Raw genomic sequence first — 22450 nt, 5'->3', positions numbered from 1 at the left:
GCACTGAAACGCGCATGCGTCAAAGCAACGCAGCACGGCGCGTGCCTGCGAGTCTACGGCAGGACCGGCGCCTGGCGTGGCAACGCCGGCGTGACGTGACGAAATGAACGCCGGCGAGCATGCGTACCGCATTACGTCCAAATGTATTGGTCCCTTGACTGTGGCATGTAGTCATGTTCTCCCATAACACGCATCTCATGATTATCATGTTTGCACCAGTTGTATCCATTGGAGTCACGAAATACCAAATTTGACATATGTGAAGCTAGCGAAACGGCCGTGAGCACATCAGTGTGGCATGTAGTCATGTGGTTACATGACACGCATGTCGCGATAATCATGTTCGGATGTGTCATTTACCGATGTCGTCTGTTCGCGTCACGTAATACCGAGTTTGGTACATGTGAAGCTAGCGAAACAGCCGTGAGCACATCATGAGCGTAGCATGTAGTCATGTTGTTACATGACACGCATCTCGTGATTATCATGTTTGCAGCAGTATCATACCTTCGTCTTCACGTCCCGTAATATTAAGTTTGGTATAAATGAAGCTAGCGAAATGGCCGCCACCGCATCATGAGCGTGACATGTAGTCATGTTGTTACATGACACGCATGTCATGATTTTGATGTTAGCGTTGGTCGCTTGTGTTTGCCATGCAATCATGCAATACCACACCAGGTTTTCAACATGCCTTGTGAACGAAACCACCGCAAGAGCTGCACGACCATGAAATGTAAAACATGATATTCATGACATAAATGTAATAATTTTCATGTTATGACAAGTCAAATATGTTCCTCATACCGTAATGTTATGCCATACCAAGTTTGGTATCGATACCATCATCGAAACGGCCAGAAGAGCTAAATGTCGTAGGCGGCTAGATAGATAGATAGATAGATAGATAGATAGATAGATAGATAGATAGATAGATAGATAGATAGATAGATATATAGATAGATAGATAGATAGATAGATAGATAGATAGATAGATAGATAGATTTCGAATGGCGTCGTGTGGAATTGCAATAGAACGTTACTGGATGGCGGACTGATATGAAAGCGTAGCAAAGCAGGGCGCGTACAAATGTTTCTTTACATCATGTGTCTAACTCGCCTCTGTCAGTGAGCCGCCGCCACGCAACTTAAACCCGCTGAGCACCGGGACAATTTTTGGGGGTGAAGCTCTCTATGCCGTGGGTCGTGCGTCCGCGATGTATGTAGTAGTCGTCGTAGTATAGTAAGTAGCCACCTCCACGGCTGGACTAGAGGAGCAGAACGCGCGCACCCTTTTCAATTGAGGAGAAAACCCATGCATGTCAGTCATAATTAAAAAAATAGTTGTTGCTGATGAAATAACTTCAAGACGTGATTTAATGACTTAATCTTTAATACAATTTCTCTTGAATTTGATGCTTAAAAAAAAACTAATATCGGAAGGACGCACTTTGGGCACTATCTGACCAGAAAGGGTTGCCACATTAAACTCGCTGGGCTTGACCTCCTTGGTGTTAGCAACATTTAGCGAGGGCTGGCCCGCAGTGACATGGATATAGTGCCCTGTGTATAGGAGACTATAGCCATGAACTAGAGGTGGTGAAAGGTTGAAAGTAGGCACAAAGAACAGGCCGTAAGAAAGTGCGCGAGTGCCACCTCTCGTTGAGTCTTTAGAATGTCCGCTGAATGGCGGTACTTCTTACGCTGAATATATGATGAAAAGATGCGGGATGACGGTACTTGGAGTTCTCTCTAGATGGACAGAGGGATGGAGACAGACAGATGCACGGATTGACGCACAGATGAATGGATGGGTAGATGGACGCATGGACGGACGCAAGGACGCACACCCGGACGGACGCACACCCGGACGGATGGACGCATTGACGGTCACACAGGCGGACGCACGGATGGACGGAAGCAAGAACGAATGGATGGATGGACACTTCACCCCACTCATCATCATGCACTCTGTGGATATGCTGCGATTTTTTTTAATATCGGGGAGGGGGCAGTAAGCTTGTAGAAAATGTCGGCTAACGTTGTCATTTCAAAGGAGGCCCTTCTTCCGGTGTCTTATAAATTTTATAATGCAGAAAATTCTTCGTAATGCAGATTTCATGGAACCTGAAAAAAGTCCCGAGGTAACCGAATTCTGAATTATCGGAGACGTCAAGAAAGCAATAAATAAACATCTATTCATATAATAATATCCTTTTGTGTCACGGTCTGTCACCATAGTCACCCTATAGCGATGTTATCAAATACGGTGTATTACACCCATTGAAGTTTATGCCAGAAAAAAAAAAGTCTCGAGTATTGTTGCTGCCGTATATTTTCCCATAAAATTTATTCCGCCTACACAGCACTGCGGTCACTACTTTCCAGGTCTTCGGCACCCAGGTGTTCCTTAATGAAGGAATGTCAGATGCTATGCTCTCTGCTGGCGTTTCCCAGGCGGGACTCGTAGTGGCCGTCGAACATGCGAGATTATATCGACGTCAGAAGACGCGCTCTGTTAGGAGCAAACTTTCAGACATGTCTAAAGGTGGACCACGTGTTCCACGCTGTACAACTATAGTGTTCTTAAGGGTTCAAACGCGAAATTTTATGGGTTAGTGATGCATGCACTTTTGCTTCCAGCGTCTGCAGTTCGTACCACATCGACGTTATTTTAATTCATCTCGTATAAATCAAGGCCAACATTAGCTTTAGCGGTGATATTTGCACTGGCGTGACAATGACATTGATCAGTCACTCATAAGCAGACATTAAAATCTTTATTAAAGTCGTTTCTTTTTCTCTCTCTCTCTTCAATAATGGTGGCGCGTTTCAATCCGTGCGTAATGTACAAGCCATGAAAGAAGTAACAGTGCCATAAGCAACGTTAACAGTTAGTCGCGGAGGGTCAAGAATGAGCGCATAGGATCGCAAAGGCTACGCCTACTTGCGTGATCACACTGGCACAAAAAAAAGCGTGTCGTATGGCAAACCTGATGCCTTCGTAGACTGCTCCCCCGGCGTAGTCCCTTTCTGCCTGTCGTGATCTTGATTTTCTGAAGATGCCATGAATATTTTCGAGAGAGTTAGATTGTCATCTCCGCTCACTTGTTTCCTCCTTCTTAATCCACCTAGAATGATGATGATAATGTCTCCGCCATGGCTCATACCCACTCAGGGGGATGGGTCAAGGACAGACTATTTTAATTTTTTAGACATTTAGAGTATTAAAAATTGATAACAAAAAAGAAAGAAAAGCGCACTTTACAGAGGAAGAAGTGCAGTAACGATGGACTTCGCTTCTTATTTAATTTGCAATATTGCGCACACCTCATGCTACGTAATTAAAACCCACTACAGACTGTTAAATACACCAGATGCCACGTTACGGATGCTAGCGAGACTTTTTTGAAAAGTTGCATTCACATGAAAAAATAGTCCACTGATTACCCCAACCTCAATACGATTTTGTAGGTTTTTCTTGTTTTTTTTTTCCGCTTTACCCCACCGCTGTGAACTAGTGGCTATGGTACTCGGCTTCTGACCCGCAGGTCCCGGGATCGAATCCCGTCTGCAGCGGCTGCATTTTGTATCGAGGCGAAAATGCCGTAGGCCTATGCGCTCATAATTAGGTGAACGTGAAAGAACCTCAGATGGTCGAAATTTTCGAAGCCCTCCACTACAGCGTCTCTCATACACGTGTGCTGGTTCTGGTCCGCTAAATTTCACATGTCATCAAAACAGATCAATTAATATTATTTTCGTTTTTAGACCATTAAGTACGTAATAAATGAAGATGCTTCATGCCTTAGGAAAGAACGAACTTCTGGATTTATGAGGTTGTCAATGGCTTGTTGTGGACAGTTCAGAGTCTATTGTTTTTGCATCAAAGCCTTTGTGATCGTTTAAGGTCGCGTGACTGGAGCCTGTTGCGGAGGCCACGTTTAAAACAACGAAATAAAGCGCGAAATGCACGTATTTGCATATTTTGCTGATCGATCTCCTTGCATAGCTTCCACAGCGTTGCACACGATGTATGGAACGAAGTATAGAGGTGTTTGTCAGGTTGACAACCGGAGACTCGCGGAACACTGCTCATCTGCGATTACGGACGTTGCCCGCATATCTAGGTCACCAAAGTCACCGTGACATTACTAAACGTCTTAGTTATACAGCGAAAGTCAACTCTTTTATCACAGTGACTTTGTGGATTGTCTATTATCTTTAGAACTGAGTTCCTACCTGCTGAAAAACAATTACAGAGCACCTTTGGTATTCGCCCCCTGTTTACTAGAAGATGAGAGCAACGTTGTTCCTCTTATTTATCAATTATATGAACACACATTGGGTTTTTGCCGTTGCTGTCACCGTCATGTCCTGTATATGTATATGTATGCATATATACATAAAAGCGACGTAACAAAAAATAAAGAAGTCTATGCTCGTGACCGAGGATTCGAACTTGTGACCCATCGCTGACCAGCGTGCTGCTTTAGACAGGTACACGTTATGCGTTTTCGCGTGTAGTAAGGGTACAATATTACCTGACGTTGGGTGAAACGCACGAGAAGCGACACGTACCAAAATTTAAAATATGAAAATTACACAGTATGTTCCTAATAATCGTAGTATCCTATATGAATTGGAATGTTAAGAGCCTATATTTAGAGCAAACATAACTGCCAATGTTAAATATGCACTCTATTGCTATGACACTGTAGCGGCGAGAGAAGAGAGACGTGAGACGGCGTCGAAGGCGGCCGACGGGGCCGTGCTGATGTCGCCACTTTATTCCACGCCTGAAGAGGAGCCGCGGTGGCTGTCCACGTCCGACGCGCCAGGTGCGTGAGCTCGTTCTAATCCTCGCGCAGCTCGAGCTAGCCTCAGCTGCGCGAAAGGCGCGGCGCGGTGATTCAGAAATGATGATGGTGATGATGGCACTACAGGGCTCCCCCCCTAGCGCTTTGCGCGATTTGAAGGCATATGAAAAAAAAGAAAGATAGTGACAAAAGCTATATACATGAACGACAATCCATAAAGTGTTCATTTGGAAAGTCCAGGTTGTCAAAGTTGATGGGCCATCGGTAAGCAGCGGGTCTCTGGCGGGCGACACTGGGAATGGCGCAGCGGACGAGGGTGGCTACGCAGGCACGCTGTTGGAAGGAGCGGGCGAGGGTCGTGATGAAGGGACACTTTTGTCGATAGCGAGTACCAACGACAAGGCGAAAAATGGTCAAGGGCCGAGAACACACACGGGCCATTTCGGTGCGGTCGATTGTCGCGCGCACTCGGACACTGATGTTTAAAAGATGGACTGTAGCATGAGCGTAGTACGGCCAGTCCAGAGGGTCTAGTGTTACTTCCTTGTTGGAGCTGGTGGGAACGTCGACAGGGAGTGCGGTCAACCCTGGTAGGGTGTTTACCGTGCTGGTACCGTCGCTTCCGGTGGCACATTACCGGCTGCGGCGGGCGCCTGGTCGGCCGAGTAGGGTGCAGATAAGTTGGAAACGGTGCGCTTTGGACCGATGAAGTGCGACATGGTTTATAGTGATAACTAGTCGGCTCAGAGGGCACTGATGGATTGCTTTTTTTGACCTTTGACGATGTGTAACGCACAGGCGTACGCCGATGAGTCGTCGCGTTGTTCGAGCTAGAACCGACGTTTGGTGATGCGAGATCGAGCGGCGGGTATGTGGCGTCACAGTTGTCATGAGCCATCGACGGCGTTGAAATGCTCAAGCACGCGTACGTAGTGGTAGGCGGATGGTTTAACTGCGCATCTGTTGGGGCATGCACGGTGTGCTCCACCTGTGGTGAACCAGGCGTACGGCCCTCGGGATTTCCTGACATGGTCACAGCATCATGCACGTTCAGCCGTGCATGCTCAGGGGCTTGAACTTCTGTAGGACACATCGAGGATGATGTTAGTAGGTGCTGGCAGTCCACGAGGTTTTGAGCAGCAGGCACCGGTGTGCAGGGGAAACTGATGGCGTGGAGTGTCACAGCGGGCTCTGGGTCCATAGTGTGAGTGGTGTCGCGGGCCTCCACAGGTGCCGGGACAGGCGGGGAGTCTGCAGGGAGGTCAGCTGGCCCAGCTGAGGTCATCGAATCGCCCGGGACAGACAGTTCAGCTGACCAAGTCTCTGCAGCGAATGCGACGGTGCACGGGGCAGCGGCCGGTGTCGAATATATGTGGCCAATTGCCGGCAGGGGAATGGTCTGGACTGGCTCTGGGGCGAGAGGCGTCCTGGAAGGTGATGAGCCAGGTGCAGTTGTGTCATTTTTGGGAGGAGGAGCATGTTTAAGGCCGTAAAACTTGAGCACGGCATCTCGAAAGTGATCGTACGGGCGAGGGCTCCAGCAGAAGTATGTGAGGTGGTGTTTGAGGTCATGTGGAAGATGGTATTCCAATACCTCGTACATGAGCTCTTGGGTCCAGATGCCGTTGTGATACAAGGCCGCCGCAAACTCCTCGAACCACGACTCTAGGCGAGAGGTCCGGAACGGGGGCAGTGGCGGGTCGAATTGAGGCTGCCAGGCTTGTGCTGACTGGAGTATGGCCGCGTATCTCGGTGGTAGTAGTGCAGCGCTGGTCGCTTGTTCGTGTGTCCGTGGTCCATCGGCCGAGGACTTCGAAAAAACGCACTGCGTGGTGGACAGGTTGTCGGCAGCAGGAACGACTTCAAGAACCTCGTCGGATCTGTGACCGGGTGGGAGACTCACTGCGCTAGCGGCCGGACCCAAGGTGGAGTGAGACGTTGTCGGGGAAGTTAGGTTGCGGTCAGATGAGAGGTTCGGGCCGGAGGGTCCAGCACGCTGCTACGCAGGGAAAACCTGAAAGTCGCGGGTAAACGGCAGCGGGTGGTAGGTGAGGCCATAGCTGGCAAGCACGGCAGAGCAGAGGTCATCGTAAGGCTGCTTGCTGGAGGTTGAAGTGCCAGAGAGATGACGCAACTCTACCGGAAGGGCGTCTTGAAGAATGGCGTGCATCAGCGGCTGGTCCGTGACGCCATCAAGCGCAAGAACGGCATCGAGCTGCATGAACCATACCTTGGGGTAGGTCGATTGGAACGGCGGCACTGGCGGGCAGAGTTGCGGGAACATGGCAGCGGGCCGTTCGGCGAAGGGCGTGTTCTCCGGGTCACCAATGTAGCGGCGATGGAAGAGAGACGTGAGACGGCGTCGAAGGCGGCCGACGGGACCGTGCTGATCTCACCACTTTATTCCACGCCTGAAGAGGAGCCGCGGTGGCTGTCCACGCCCGACGCGCCAGGTGCGTGAGCTCGTTCTAATCCTCGCGCAGCTCGAGCTAGCCTCAGCTGCGCGAGAGGCGCGGCGCGGTGATTGAGAAATGATGATGGTGATGATGGCACTACAACACAACACACTACAGGGTAACCCGTGCTCGGAAATATAATCAATAGCCTTATTGCGCCCAATGCAAGGCAAAGATTCTCCTATGTTCAGTCACTGAACCCGGTCCTATGCTTTCTGCTGCCACGTTATAATGGCAAACTTCTTAATGTCATCTGCCCACCTAATTTTCTGCCCCCCCCCCCCTCATGCAATACAGTAATCGCACAAAAAATTCTGAGTGAATTCGATGTCAAGCCTTGCTCAATGAATCAATTAAGAGAAAGGACAGATTTATACAAGGTTTTTATTCGCAAGAGACTTATTCGCAAGAGGCTTATTCGCAAGAGACACAGTACATGCTGCACGTTGTCCGCGCTGCGTTTCATTCGCATTGCCGGTGACACAGGCTATAGTTGCCGATAACTGTTGCAATAGCAATTCTATAGACACTCTCGGCTGATTTTCGCCATCGCCGTCATGTCCCGGATAAGGCAAGAAGAAAACTAAAGCGGAAGAAAGAAAATCCAAGAAACCCACCGGAGATTCGAACGAGCGAACCCTTGCCCGTCAGCGCGCTGCGCTAATCAACTAGGTCACGCCACTCTTGCAATCCATTTCACTAAGGGCAAGCTATATATGTATATACACCATTTAGCACAGGCTTACAGTCAATGAACTTGAAAGGAACATTCTTGAACAAAGCTTGTATGACTAGCTTGTAGTTAAGCAGCACGAACCAAAATCATGGCATATCTATGAAGTGAACGATATGAGTGGGCGCAGCTCCGAAGGTATACATCGGTAAACCGTGAAGCGTCCGCATATCTTGCCCAGTCAATCGTCATGTAAAGGCGCGAGAAACACTTTGTGCGCGTTTCACCGCGGTTTCGTGGGCTCTCAGCTCGGGATCCTTTTGCCAGCGCTTTTGCGCAGCTGTGACTTCGCGGGCTCTTACCTGCTGATATTGACGGCGAGCACATGCTGCAGCCGCTTTCTGAGCCCCCATTTCGCCGTCTTCATCGCTCAAACGCGTAGCCTACAGACTGCCAACGAAAGAGTGTAGCCTATAGGGGTATTCTGTCACACCAGAGAATGCATCAGAACGAGCGCCGCAGCACCATCTCGTGAGCAATCCGAGTACTAATGGTGCAAGTGCCATAGCGCCATCGCCACCACCATATTGGCTACTACTATTACGACGCCGGGAAAGGATACGTCTTAAGGGGCTATGCTCCTGAAATGAGACATGTAGCTCGACCGAAAGGTAGAACTAGCGAATCCTCCGTGGTGGATGGGAGTCATATATAAAAGAACAAGCAAGCTATTAAGCAAGCAAGCAAGAAAGCTTGTCCCACCATCTAGCTGCTTCCGGCGTCAACGCTTACACTGCATTGTCTGGGACAATCTGTGGTGAACGTTTTGGGGAAGTGCATTGGAACCGTACTTTTCGCTACTGTCATTGGTATCTTCGACGTCGACTGACACCAAGGAAGGAAACGGTGGCAAAACGCCAGCAAAAACGCCGTATGGAATAATAACCCGTGTTGTATGAACACCTGCGGAACAGCTACAACGGAATGCTAGTCGCGCTGAAGCTAGGCGGACTCGCATACGTGCCCAGACACAGGAACAATGTGCTGCTGTGCGTGCGAGAAACGTTGCAGCTAAACTAATATTCCAGCACGTCCACTAAACTTTGTATCGTTCCTAAGTCTTTTTCCCTTCGCATAACAATGTGATGGATTGCTATCACATTCATTGCTTCAGCGTTGTGCCGAAGCTGTGACTTTTTGAGTTGTAGGTGCCACGTCACTCGTGGCCTGCCAGCGAGGAAAAAAGAAGAGCGCCTTGTGGCTCGGGGTGGTGTGAGAGTGGGAACGCTTTGACTCTTGTAGGCTTACGTTATAGGAGGGAAGTGTATATTTTACAGTGTGGTCAGAATCGATGTGAGCAGAGAATGTGGGTCGTGGTTTCGTCTGCCAATGGCGCAATTCACTACAGACAGTGCCAAGGGCCATGTTTATTTTCTTCTCTTGAGGTCACATGCTCTTCGGTTTCATTTGCCGCCCAAGGAGGACGCTACAGGGTTTGGGGCAATGCGAGAGCAAGATTCCCAGAGTGGATTGCATTCTTCGCATGCGTCCTGGTGGCTCGCAAGTTTCTTGAGTCCCCTAGCTCCTCGGGTTTCCAATTGTAAAGCTCTATAGTGTTGCGCCGGACACTTGGGATATTGCAATCGCATTCATTTCTTAGCCCTCGTGGTGAAACGTGCCTTTTTTTCAGGTCAATGAATTTAACCTGCCTTCCAGCGAGCCTTCGTGAACAACTACGTAGGCAGCAGCATTTGGGAGGCTGCCATGCGCAGCTACAACCACGACCTTCAGGAATCTATCTTGAGGTGGGTTGAGGTGGTAGAGGAAATCTACCGCGAGTAGGATCTCTCACCTTCTCGCAACGCGTTTCCCATAAGATGGGATAAATAAAGTTGTATCTCCGCATCTCTTTCTCCCGCACCCTCCTGCGAAAGCTTTTTGCAACAAACATAATTTTGGAATGTCTCCGGCACAGAGTTAATAAAGCAGAATCCAGGACCGCTAATTTTTTCCTGAGCCGGTACTAAGCTTGCTGCACCTCACCTTGTTTAGCACTGCCTCCGAGGTCGGCCAGTGTTATCTAGATAACTTCAGGCCTGTCTCTCATTGTGTCTGCCTCGGCCTCTAACGTCACTCCGTTGTGACTGGCGTCTTTTGCTGCACAGGCGTGCCTACGCTTGCTCTCATTGCTCGACAGACGTGGATTGGCATGCCCGACGAACGTTTTTGTGGCGTGCTGGTGTGCTTGTTGGCGACTCGAGAAGACCGTCTTTTTCCGTGTCCGTATTACGTAACCTGCTGCGTGAATATGTGATGTGTTTTGTGCACTGGATATTATTAATTTGTGCGGATGTGAAGCCAAACGGTTGGGCGATGCTGCGTGCCAATCATCGCGGCAAAGGGACCGAAGTTGCGAGCATTCTCGTTTCCTAAGGAGAACCAAAGAACGAAATGAGAATGTGTCGTTCGTCAAGCTGACGTCGACATTGGTTTTCTTTGTAACCTGAACGTACGTGTGTTCTTAACACCGGTTACTACCCCACTGTGGTGATCTAGTGGCTAAGGTACTCGGCTGCTGACCCGCGGGTCGCGGGATCGAATCCCTGCTGCGGCGGCTGCATTTCCGATGGAGTCGGAAATGTTGTAGGCCCGTGTGCTCAGATTTGGGTGCACGTTAAAGAACCCCAGGTGGTCAAAATTTCCGAAGCACTTCACTATGGCGTCTCTCATAATCATGTGGTGGTTTCGGGACGTTAAACCCCACATATAAACACCTATTACTAATTGGTTTCAATGGCCCCATCTCCACCATGTTCCGTTCTTGCTCTAGAATAAAGGTGTCATGTGTGCTTCTGAATTGTTGGCGTAAGACCTCGCATTAAATTAATAAACGCGCGTGGCAGTACTTGATCAGAACAAGCATTTCTCCTTCAGGGTCGGTAAACAGTTAGATATTGGTGATTAGCTCAACGGACTTGTGTTACTTCTCTTCACTTGGTTGATAAAAATGGAAGGAATGACTTAATGCATCGGTTTTGTGCATAGTATTTTCTTTCTGGTATTCATACCACTTTATCGCAGTATTATTGTGGCAAGCACCTTAGCATGTTATGTTTCCTTGAAATTTTGACGCGTGTCTACATTTATGGTAAAGCGCTTTCTTACTTGGTTTTCAGTTGTAATTTCTACTTCGAGCCAAAATATTTAAGGACCACTGCCGAAAATATACCGCTAAAGGAACCGGCATTGAAGTATAGAAGCGCCCACGGGAGCTACGCGGTTTATTATAGACCCAGTACTAACATTTTTCCCAGGACCTCAGTTATATGACCAACTACGTACCATGCACTGCGATAGGGCCCAGAGCAAAAGAGGAAACACCACTTCTTGTGTCAATCAGAAGATTTTTTTTTGTGAAACGAAATATTTTTTTTTCTCTTACAATTGTCATGACCCTGATAATGTGCTGAATAACATTCTTGTTGTAGCAGCACACGTTCTCCTCAATAACTACGGTTCTATGAAGACAGATGTTCGAAAGAGTACAAATACAACTGCAGAACTTTCCAAATGAGTAGGAACAGTTTCTCTGCATGCTCTACATAGTGTTTGTTTGGTAAATAAAGAATCAATAAAATTCACAATACTTATTTCGTCACTTTGTTGGTCCATCAAATTTCGCTCTTATCGATCGACTACACGTTCGATAGCGTACAATCAGTGCCCTTTTCGTGGAAGAAATAACTCACACGTAAATTTCTAGAAGCTGTGAAGCGCAATAATTCACCTAAACGAGTGCCCTTTTTGAGCCAAAAAGCAGAATAAAGCTGTTAAGCGTGTAAACCTTGCCGCGAAGGCTTTATCTTTTACTGGGAGACGATGGTGGCAATGGATTCACAGATTCCCGTACACGTGCTCGCTCTGGAAAAACGAGTGACGTCACGGCGGCGGTGAGCAGGCCTGATAACCTTCTAGGTGGCATTGGGTCGGCCCAACATTGACCAAGCAATGATGTCATGGGGATGATGTCAACGTGTGATGTCGCCTTGCATGACTTTGTGATGACGTCATGTGTTGATACCTTCGCGGAATAATTTTTCGCATCGCCCCTGTTGACACCGCGGACGAGGGACGCCCGTAAACTATCACGTATAATGGGGCATTTAAGGCTCGATATCTACCGCAATAAGGAGCAGTAATACGAAACGGCTGTTTCTGGTGGGCAGCAGTTGTCTTCGCCACGCCTCGACTTAGCACGTGTAAAGTTCGTAGAGGAGAATCGGCGGGAGAGAACCAAGCCAAGCTACGTATGTACTTGCTGGGCTCGCTATTTCAGCAACTGGTATCGTGAATTGCGCCTGGACTTCCAGTTCTTGGCACACGCTCATGCAGTGCTGTGTTGTCGTAGCCATAGAGTTTCTCAAAATTAACTAGAGGGCACTCTGGCGCTGCGATCGTTCAGCGACCATGGGAATGATGAGTAGTACACACATTTGCCTAGTCTTCGTACTTGCGGGCGGCGAATCATACTTGCGGCTTCGTTTATTGCTGTGTTTCGATTTTGTTTTGAAAAAAAAATATTCCACCCTTTTGAACTTCGTGACCCAATTTGGAAAGGTAATTCGAAAAAATATAAGGTGGTGAAGCGCAATCGCTGAACATTTGCCGATTTTTGTTTCGTTAGAAAACGGCTTCAAGCCACACGAACACACACGGAGCCAAAAGCAGGCCAGAAGTACGAAGTTTAGACAAATGTGTGTACTACCCATCATTCCCATGCTCACTGAAGCGCCGTGCGTTGCAGCTCCCTTAGACACTAGCGCCAGAGTTCCCTCTAGTGTATATTAGGAAACTCTATGGTCGTAGCACAGCGTCATGCATTGTTCGAAGGCGTAGCAGAGATAAACCAGCAAGGGTCACTGTCCCGTACAGTAAAACGCACGTAGTTTTAAAAATAGTTTATTGGTTGTGGTGATGATGGTGCTGCCACAGGTAGTGTTAGCATCGCAGACTTGGCCAGTGACTACTGATCGATGTAAACGATTCTTTATGTTTACCACGTGATCACTGTGAATCAATTAGACTGGTCTCTAACAGAACACGTAAAACAATACCAGACGTTTATTTACGAACAATCTGCACACCTGGAAAACAAGATCGAATCAGAAAAATATGAAATGCCTAATTAAGGACTAGAGTTCTCACAAAAACTGCGATGGCCTACATAACCATAACCTACATGCCACATATATAATCATTTCACTGCTACTCTTTCGGTACTTAACAGTTCTAGGCCTCTGAAAACTTCCTGTAAGATAGCATCGGGGGAGATTGTATCCCCCTGCCTTACACCCTTCTTAATTGGTATTCTGTTGCTTTCTTTATGATTCACTATGGTAGCAGTTGATCCCCTGTAGATTTCTTCTATCTATCTATCTATCTATCTATCTATCTATCTATCTATCTATCTATCTATCTATCTATCTATCTATCTATCTATCTATCTATCTATCTATCTATCTATCTATCTATCTATCTATCTATCTATCTATCTATCTATCTATCTATCTATCTATCTATCTATCTATCTATCTATCTATCTATCTATCTATCTATCTATCTATCTATCTATCTATCTATCTATCTATCTATCTATCTATCTATCTATCTATCTATCTATCTATCTATCTATCTATCTATCTATCTATCTATCTATCTATCTATCTATCTGTCTGTCTGTCTGTCTGTCTGTCTGTCTGTCTGTCTGTCTGTCTGTCTGCTGTCTGTCTGTCTGTCTGTCTGTCTGTCTGTCTGTCTGTCTGTCTGTCTGTCTGTCTGTCTGTCTGTCTGTCTCTATCTATCTACGTATCTATCAATATCTGAAAACCTTCCTAGCCCAACGCTCCTCCCCCATTTCTCTCAATCTCTTCTCAAGTTTTATCTTGCTGCTAGCTTCCCTGCCCTCAAATGATGTCCATCCCATATCACCTTGTACTCCCTGATTTGGTGTATTCCCGCGAGCTCCTAAAGCAAGCCTACCTATTCCACGTTGCTTAATTTCTGGATACAACAAGCAATCTTCCTTCCTTATATTTCTTCAAGTGATCAGTTTCTGTACACTATTACGACCCGATTAGGTATAAACATCGTTGCTGTACCGATAAACAACGTACTTACGTTGGCGTCACTGTCACACTGAAAGATCCCCACCATTCTATGCGTCATAACTTTGGAGCGTTTTTTAAAAAGACACACAGTGTTCCAGCTTTGACTACATCTAAGAAACGTCAAGACAGACTGTAGGTCACGTCCGTATATGGGAACGAAAAAAAAAAAAACTGCCTCCTGATGAAGTTGCACGAACGTTGCAGTGTTTTAGAGGCTTTATTATTAGGTGTTTCCTCCGCGAGAAATTTCAGTGAAGCATGCGTTCTTGTAGCGGACATTCTCACTTTTTCGCAACCGTTTTTCATGTGACGATAATATAGGTAGCCATGTTACGCTGTAAGTAAAACACCCATCTGATATTGTGTACCTCATTTAGTCGCCTTTTCCGGAAATCTTATGTCTCGTTGCAGAGAGTGCTGTCGAGACAGGGATGAACAACCTTATGTTTTTATCGTTTACAGAGTCATGAATCTGCTAGATGCGTTTCTTTAGACTAGACTATCAATTTAATCATCGCAACACGACATGGTTCATTGGCAGTTTTGTGTTACAACAACAGAACAACTGCCAAGAAAGAATGAGCCTCGGACACATTTTTTTCTTTAACAAAACCGTTCAGAAAGGTGTTTATTGGCAACATCACACCAATAATACATAACCAGCCTCGCCGAACAGTGGATGATCGAACCATGTAAAACAATGATAATAATAATATAAAAGGAAAATAGTAATAACGGATGAAAAGTGTAGACACAGGATGCCTCCAGACCCCCCGACTGTGCCCCTAAGCGAGTCACCGCAGAAAGACGTCCAGCCACCTTCGTCTCATTTGAGCTAAGTGTCGCGCTGGTATATCTCGTCAATTGCACTTGGCGTTAAGGCATGTTTCACCCGGCTTCACTCATACAAACGTACGATGACCTTTCGGTTTCTCTTCAGTAAGATGCGGCCATTCACAGTAGCTCGTCCTGTTCGGTGGAGCTATAGTCGGTTAAAAGCGAATAAAATAATTACAAGCTCCGCCCCCCGAAGTGTTACCCACGTGCCTTTCATCAATTGGAGGGTCGCGTGCTAGGTGGTTTCTATTTTGTCCATATGTACCTTTCCGGTGCTAATGTAAGTACTATAGTGTATGCACAATTACATCTAGCAGTTCGTCATTCGTACCAAAAATGTAGTGTTTCCTCTAACAATTATGTGCAATAGTTGCTGAAGTTTGCTAGAAGTTTTCCAGCTCAAAAATCATCCACATGAACATGTGTCTGTATAAGAAAAAAAAACGCATGAAGCACATCAAGAATTCTTTAACGTCACAGAAATGAGTAAATGCGATTGGATGAATTATACATGCCAATTTTGCGTGGCTGGAACAGAGGTGATTGTGGGTGGAGCTTACATTTATTCTTAAGTAGTAACCGACTATAAGCAATATCGCCGCAGAAATAGCTGGCCAATTCTAGCTGTGTGGTGTTATACCGAGAAGCTTAGTCTAACTTTCATTGCCAGATTGCTAAGCTTGCAGGTAACTAATTTCGTGATTTCTGACTAATGACCTCAGAATGCCACCTGCGGTCGGTCTAATGCCGCAAGGAACGCACGTTTCGCGTTCGAGCTGCACCCACTCGCAGTGCTTGTTAAATTAATAGAGTCCAGTGTTGGGACCTCAAGTGCTAGGTCATTGTCAAGTGCTTGCTCGCATAAGATTATTCGATTGCCTCACAAAATATGTCCTCCTTATGTGTAAGGTTATGAGACATTAACTGGCTTTTCACTCAATCATGTCTTTTTCTTCGTCCCTGTTGGCGTGTCATCTTTCTGCGATGCAGAATTTGTAGCTGCCACCACGCCAAGACGCACATGTGGCGCCTCGACTTGTTCCCCCGGCTTGTGACCCACACCCCAGCGAGTATGTACAATGGATGGACGACACTCAGGGCGCCGATGTGCGCATCACAGTCCCCCGTATGTGTGAGGCATCGTCCCAAGTTGACCGGTGCTCTAGGTTGGGAAGCCCTGTAACCCAAAACCTCCTTGAACCCAACGAGGGCCCTCGTCTACAGAAGGTATTCTAATGGGGAAATACAAAAGTTCTCTCAATGCTTGAAGTAATGCCATATCTCGTTTAAAGCTAGAAAATGATTCTTGCATTTCCCTATATGACATTTTCAATATTATGTTTTAGAATAAGTGATCACAGCGTTGTTCCATTATTGCTAAGGGTGAAGCTCAATTACATTCATCATAGTAAATGTCGCACTGGAAATTTCACCAACCCACCGTCGTCACGTTATCAACCCATTTGTTCGACTACGTGGCAGCAGTGTCCATTGTCGTGCACTTATACTTTACATTGTCGGGAGCTTCACAACCTAGATTATCGACAAACTTGGCCATGCCATACAACTGCCAGTCGTCTCAGTGAGCACGCCGTTGAGAACGCCTTCTGTCCCTGTGGGGCTCTGCACCTTCAAGATGCAGGTCGGGGATGCCAGTCTTCACTAGCTGGACGATTGGGTCGTGCGTCATGACTGCAGTAGCATCTCCCGATTTAGTCTTGTCGTCTTCATACGGTTCATCGCCCTTGTAGCCATCTGAGCTGCCACTCGCATCACCTCCCGCTGTTACCGAAGGGCCATTGTCACCCGCAGAAGTCGGCGTCGTTGTGTAACGAGTAGGAAATTCTGTTGCCTTCGGGGCATCCGTCACCTCATTAGGTTTCGAGCCCTGGGAGTCACTGCCAGAGCCGGACTGTGGGGAAACAATGCCATGGTCCAGCTCATACTGCCGTCTTGTGTCCGGGCTCAGCTGTGCGAGCAGTTGCTCAATCGAAGGAGGAACTCTTCCTCCGTAATCGTGGTGTACGTGTGGTTTGTGCTCGTGCCCGTGACCATGGCGGCCTCCATTGCCATTGCTTGGCTTCGGCACTGGTGCAGGTTGTGGCTCTGGTTCTGGTGCCGCAGGAGCAGCCCCAATAGGTGGCAAATCACTACTTCCTTCGGCTCGTGGTATAGGGGTTCCCGAAGCCACGCCGTCGTCGTGTGGCGCACCACTGTCACCTGCAGCTGCGCTATCTGGTGGAGGTGCATCATTCTGCGGAGGCTCGGTGGACGCTTCGGGCTTCTCTGCCTCGTTGTCTGGCGATACTGTATGCGCCTCCTCCGGCACAATTGGCGTTTCACTGACTGGAGTCCTGCTGGAGTCATCATCCGCAACAGAATGTGGTGATTCAGTCGTAGTCGTGGCTGTTTCCGCTGGCTGTGAATTTGTAGCATCGGGCTCTCCTTCAGGATGTTCTTCGCGTTCCACGTTTTCAGAAACAGTAGTGTCCTCACTCTTTGGCGCCGCAGGTGAAGTGCTGTCGGTTCCACTTCTAGCTCCAAAAGCATCGGTTGCAGTTTCTTGATCTGCTGGGGTGATTGAACCAGTGGGGCTAGCACTGTCTGAAACATCGTTAGATTTTTCATCCTGCTGTGGCGCGCCAGATTCATTGCTGTCCATGGGTGGTACAGCTTCATTTTCTTCAGTCTTGGCATCAGGGACTACTGGGGCGTCACCCAGTGGGTGCTCATCCGCAGGTGAATAGGCTGGAGCATCAGTGACTGGCTTTTCTTCCTGCTTAGGAGCTTCAGTATTACCGGCCACTCCTTCGTCGTGGTGAGGCTCGTCACCAAGAGGATGTTCTTCGGCAGCCGGGGCTGGCGTGCTTGATTGGCTGTCTCCGAAAGGCACAGCATCGGTAGGGAATGGTGCCATAGCCGCACCCTCCACAGTTGTCGAAACAGCTTCTGGCGCCACTGATGCTGCCGTTGTAGTTGTTTGGTCGGCTCCTTGCTCTGCTGCTTGCATAGCACTTGATTCACTACTGCTTTCCTGTTCGGTGGACTTCTCTTCGGTAAGAGATGGTGAAGGGGCTGCGGCGGGTGTCGTAAACTCTGATGATGCTGGCTGAGCTGGTGTGATGTCACTGGACCCAGAACTTTCTCCGTATTGAACGGAACCTTCGCTTCCAGACGCTGCTGAACTACTTTGCGTGTCTGAACTAGCAGTTGCATCATTTATAGCACCTTCATTTGTAGAATCAGCGCCAGCAATACTAGTGGGGCTGGTATCAGTAGAAGCTTGGGCATCAGCAGAAGCTGGAACATCCGCAGAAGCTGGAGCATCCACAGAAGCTGGGGCATCCGTAGAAGCTGGAGCACCGACAGAAGCTGGGGCATCGGCAGAAGCTGGGGCATCGGCAGAAGCTGGGGCACCCATAGAGGCTGGGGCATCGGCAGCAGCTGGGGCATCGACAGAAGCTGGGACATTTACAGACGCTGGGGCATCAGCAGAAGCTGGGGCATCGGCAGAAGCTGGGGCATCGGCAGAAGCTGGGGCATCGGCAGCAGCTGGGGCATCGGCAGCAGCTGGGGAATCGGCAGCAGCTGAGGCATCGGCAGCAGCTGGGGCATCCGTAGAAGCTGGGGCATCGGCAGCAGCTGGCGCATCCGTAGAGGCTGGGGCATCGGCAGCAGCTGGGGCATCGGCAGCAGCTGGGGCATCCATAGAAGCTGGGGCATCGGCAGCAGCTGGGGAATCGGCAGCAGCTGGGCCATCGGCAGCAGCTGAGCCATCGGCAGCAGCTGGGGCATCGGCAGAAGCTGGGCCATTGGCAGAAGCTGGGGCATCGGCAGCAGCTGGGGCATCGGCAGCAGCTGGGGCATCAGCAGAAGCTGGGGCATCGGCAGAAGCTGGGCCATCGGCAGCAGCTGGGGCATCGGCAGAAGCTGGGCCATTGGCAGAAGCTGGGGCATCGACAGAAGCTGGGGCATCTGTAGAAGCTGGGGCATCGGCAGCAGCTGGGGCATCGGCAGCAGCTGGGGCATCAGCAGAAGCTGGGGCATCGGCAGAAGCTGGGGCATCGGCAGAAGCTGGGGCATCGGCAGAAGCTGGGGCATCGGCAGAAGCTGGCGCATCCGTGGAAGCTGGCGCATCCGTGGAAGCTGGCGTATCCGAGGAAGCTGGGGCATCTACAGAAGCTGGTGTGGCTTCGCTGGTGGGGTCAGAACTGGTGAATGACACCGGTGTGGTTTCGCCAGCATTGTCTGCACTGCTGGGCCCCGTGGTTTGGGGCAGTGACTCATCGTGCCCAACAGCAGACATGCTTCCTGTAGTAACATGAGGTGTACTAGTAAGGTCGCTTCCGAGAGCAGAGTCACCAGAAGCTGCTGCCGAGACCGAATTCTCGGCGGTGGTGGAAGACGCCGAGTCACCGGTTGTAGCTACTGAGCTAGCCTCACCAAGATCAGTTGCAAAAGCTGAGTTCCCTGTTGCAGTTGCAGGAGTGGAGTCACTAGAACCACTGGCGAGGGCAGATTCGCTGGAAGCGGGTGCACTGACAGCATCTCTCGAAGCAGGTGTGTGAGTTTCATCATTGGTAGTGGTTGCGGCAGCATCACCGGATGGCGGGGCGGGGGTAGCGTCACTGGAAGGTGGTACAGGGGTGGCGTCATCAGTAGTGGTGGAAGTGGCAGTATCACCTAGAGCCGTTGCTGAAGCAGCGTCACCGGAAGACACTGCAGGGGGGGCAGCATCAGCGAAAGCCGTTACTGGTGTAGCATCACCGGCTGGCATTTGGGTGGCAGCGTCACCAGAAGCCGCCACAGGGGAAGAATCACCAGAAGGTGCGACAGGGGCGACCTCTCCGGATGCCACAGCAGGAGCAGCATCGGAAGAAGCCATGCCTGGTGCAGCTTCACCGGATGGTGTTGCTGTTACGGACGGCGATGCCGGAGTATCATCGCTGGAAGCAGGTGCAAGGGTGGCGGCGGCCGAAGTTGTGGCTGTGGCATCACCACCTGGAGCCGTGGCTGATGTAGCGTCACCATTAGACGCTGCTGGGAAAGCATCACCGAAGCCCGTCACTGGTGCTGAATCAACAGAAGCCTTTGCGGGGGCAACTTCAGCGGAAGTAGCTGCAGAGCCTGCGTCGCCAGTAGTCGGACCTTGCTTAGAATCGACGGGGATTGTTGCAGAGGAGTCAGTGGCAGCCGATGCAGGGCCAGGAGCATCGGCGTGCATACCGGCATAAGCGCAATCACTGACTTTTTTTCCGGTGTCCGCAGTAGAGTCACTCTGGCGCACAGGCACGCTACTGGCATCTGTTTCAGAGGAATGTTCAGAGGATCCGTTGGCGCCCGGTTGTGCTGTGTGACTGGCAGTCGCACCTGAGACGTTTTCTGTTGCGGTGCTGGTGGCATATGTTGGGCCCGAAGTGCTAGTAGCTTCCTTTGAAACGGAAGCAGGGTCTGGTGTAAGTGTCTGCGAATATGTAGCGCCTTCTGATGCAGCCTGCTCGGTTACCTCAGCATCACCGCTCACCGTCGTCATCGCGTGCATTTCATTGTCAACATTCACGCCAGAAGTGGATGTGGAGACATCCGTCTGTGCGCCTGTGCTCGAAGCACCGTTATGCAGCTCGGAACTAGCAGTGACCGTCGGAGAGGACGCGTCGTCATGGGTTGTGGCGTCGCTACCAGCCAAGGCGTGCGTAGCGTCTGCCACTGAGGCTGCTGTAGTCGCAGTGCTGTCGACTGCTGCGCCATGATTGGTTTCGACAGCGGGGATGGTTGTAGAATGATCTGTTCCAGCCACGACAGTACTGGTAGAGGGAGAAGCAGTTCCTTCCGCAGTCGCTGCTCCTCCTTGTATACCGGTGGATGACGTCACCCCGATGCCTGCATCAGCATTCAGAACCGTTCCAGTGGCGGTGGGCTGAACAGTTCCGAGCTCCGCAGTTGAGATCACTGGATGAACAGGAACATTGGCGATTACGACTGGACCAGCTTCTGGTAGCACGGCCGGGACGACAGGAACTGCTGCACCATGTACAATAGTTGCGGGGAAACTACCGACTGCAGCAGTGGTTCCGGTGGCATCCTTGCCAACAGTCGACTTGAACTTGTCATCAACATCCTGACTCTGCACAGCAGAGTCCAGTGGCTTGACGGAGTCGGTGCTTTGGGCTCCGCCTGTAGCAGCGGCGGTGGCTCCTGTTTCTTCCGGTGGTGGCAGGTGTGACGTGTACCTCTTCACGGGATTAGTGACGTCAGGAACGGGTTGAGGGGAAGATAGGTCGTCGTACAAGGAACTGGGGAAAGCTGTCTGCTCAGGCCGGAAGCGCTCAGTGGTTCTCGTTGGCTCGGTGGACGTCGGGAAGGCGGTCCGTGTAAACAGCACACCGCCCTTTGTAACTGAGCCTTGAGCACGATGAGACGGGCTGGAGCCTCCAGGAACGGTTGTTGGTTCGAAGCGCGTTACTGGTACGCCATGACTCGTGCCTACACCGGGTGCGTAGGTGGACTGTTCAGCACCGGGAATTGTCGTCGGCTCGAACCGCGTGGTGAAAAACCGGCCCGTCGAACGAGGGCTCGTGAAGGGTGACCATGGAAGCTGAACGGTTGTTGTGGTCGATGGGTCCTCTGCGAATATATTAACAAAAATAACAGGCCTTATAAGTGTTTCTGACAATTACACACATATTTGAAGCAAAGAGTAAAAGTGAGCAAAAAAAGTATGTGTTACTCGTTCCGCTGGAAGCTGACCCGACGACTCTCCGACGAAATAATTTTTGAAGGGGCTCTTTTTCAGGATAATCCTATACGTGGCAGTCAAGACTTACAAAACAAAATCAAGGGAGTCTTTTTTTCTTAGAGTGTACCTTAAGCTGCCTTAGCTATTAAATGTGTGGGCGGCAGTTTAAGAGTGCACCCTTTTATAAGATAACAAACGATGTTCTAATGCAACATGATGGAACTCAGAGTTCAAAAACTCTGCATGACGATGTTGAATGTGGATTACACTGATGTAAGCTCTGTCAAAAATAAATCGCTTATTTTCATTTTATGTAGTTTTGATGAGTCAGCTTTCAAGGAATTATCTTAGTCCGTCAATCTATCGCTAAGGCCTCCCGCGAAGCGTTACAATAAGTGAAAAGATCCTGGAGACAAAGCATAACTGTGAAACGTTTCGTTTTCCTTTTTTTTTGACTCCGTTATTTTCTAGCGCCCCACCATGGTGGTCTAGTGGATACCGCAGGTCGCGGTATCAAATTCCAGCTGCGGTGGCTGCATTTTCAATGGAGGCGAAAATTCTGCAGGTCCTTGTGCTCAGATTTGGGTGCACGTTAAAGAACCCCAGGTGGTCAAAATTTCCGGATCCCTCCATTACGGCATCTCTCATAATCATATGGTGGTTTTGGGACGTTACACCCCACATATCAATCAAATCGTTACATTCTATCATACTAGCAGTGCCTAACATATTGAAATTATTCGCGCACTGCACACAGTGGT

At 49.2% G+C, this 22450-nt stretch overlaps 1 protein-coding gene across 2 annotated transcripts in view; it reads right to left on the bottom strand.

Moving 5' to 3' along the window:
- Positions 1 to 15248: 15248 nt before the first annotated feature.
- The window catches only part of LOC119174485 (uncharacterized), a 91551-nt gene continuing 84349 nt past the window's right edge, over positions 15249 to 22450 (bottom strand). For both annotated transcript variants that reach the window (XM_037425415.2, XM_075889569.1), the window contains one exon: positions 15249 to 21577. In XM_037425415.2, coding sequence (XP_037281312.2) covers positions 16533 to 21577 — 5045 coding nt within the window. In that variant the 3' untranslated portion in view covers positions 15249 to 16532. The remainder of the gene's footprint in view (positions 21578 to 22450) is intronic.

This window comes from Rhipicephalus microplus, chromosome 3 (assembly GCF_043290135.1).
Source record: "Rhipicephalus microplus isolate Deutch F79 chromosome 3, USDA_Rmic, whole genome shotgun sequence".
NCBI classification, from domain to species: Eukaryota; Metazoa; Arthropoda; class Arachnida; order Ixodida; family Ixodidae; genus Rhipicephalus; species Rhipicephalus microplus.
This window is presented reverse-complemented; position numbering and strand designations above follow the sequence as displayed.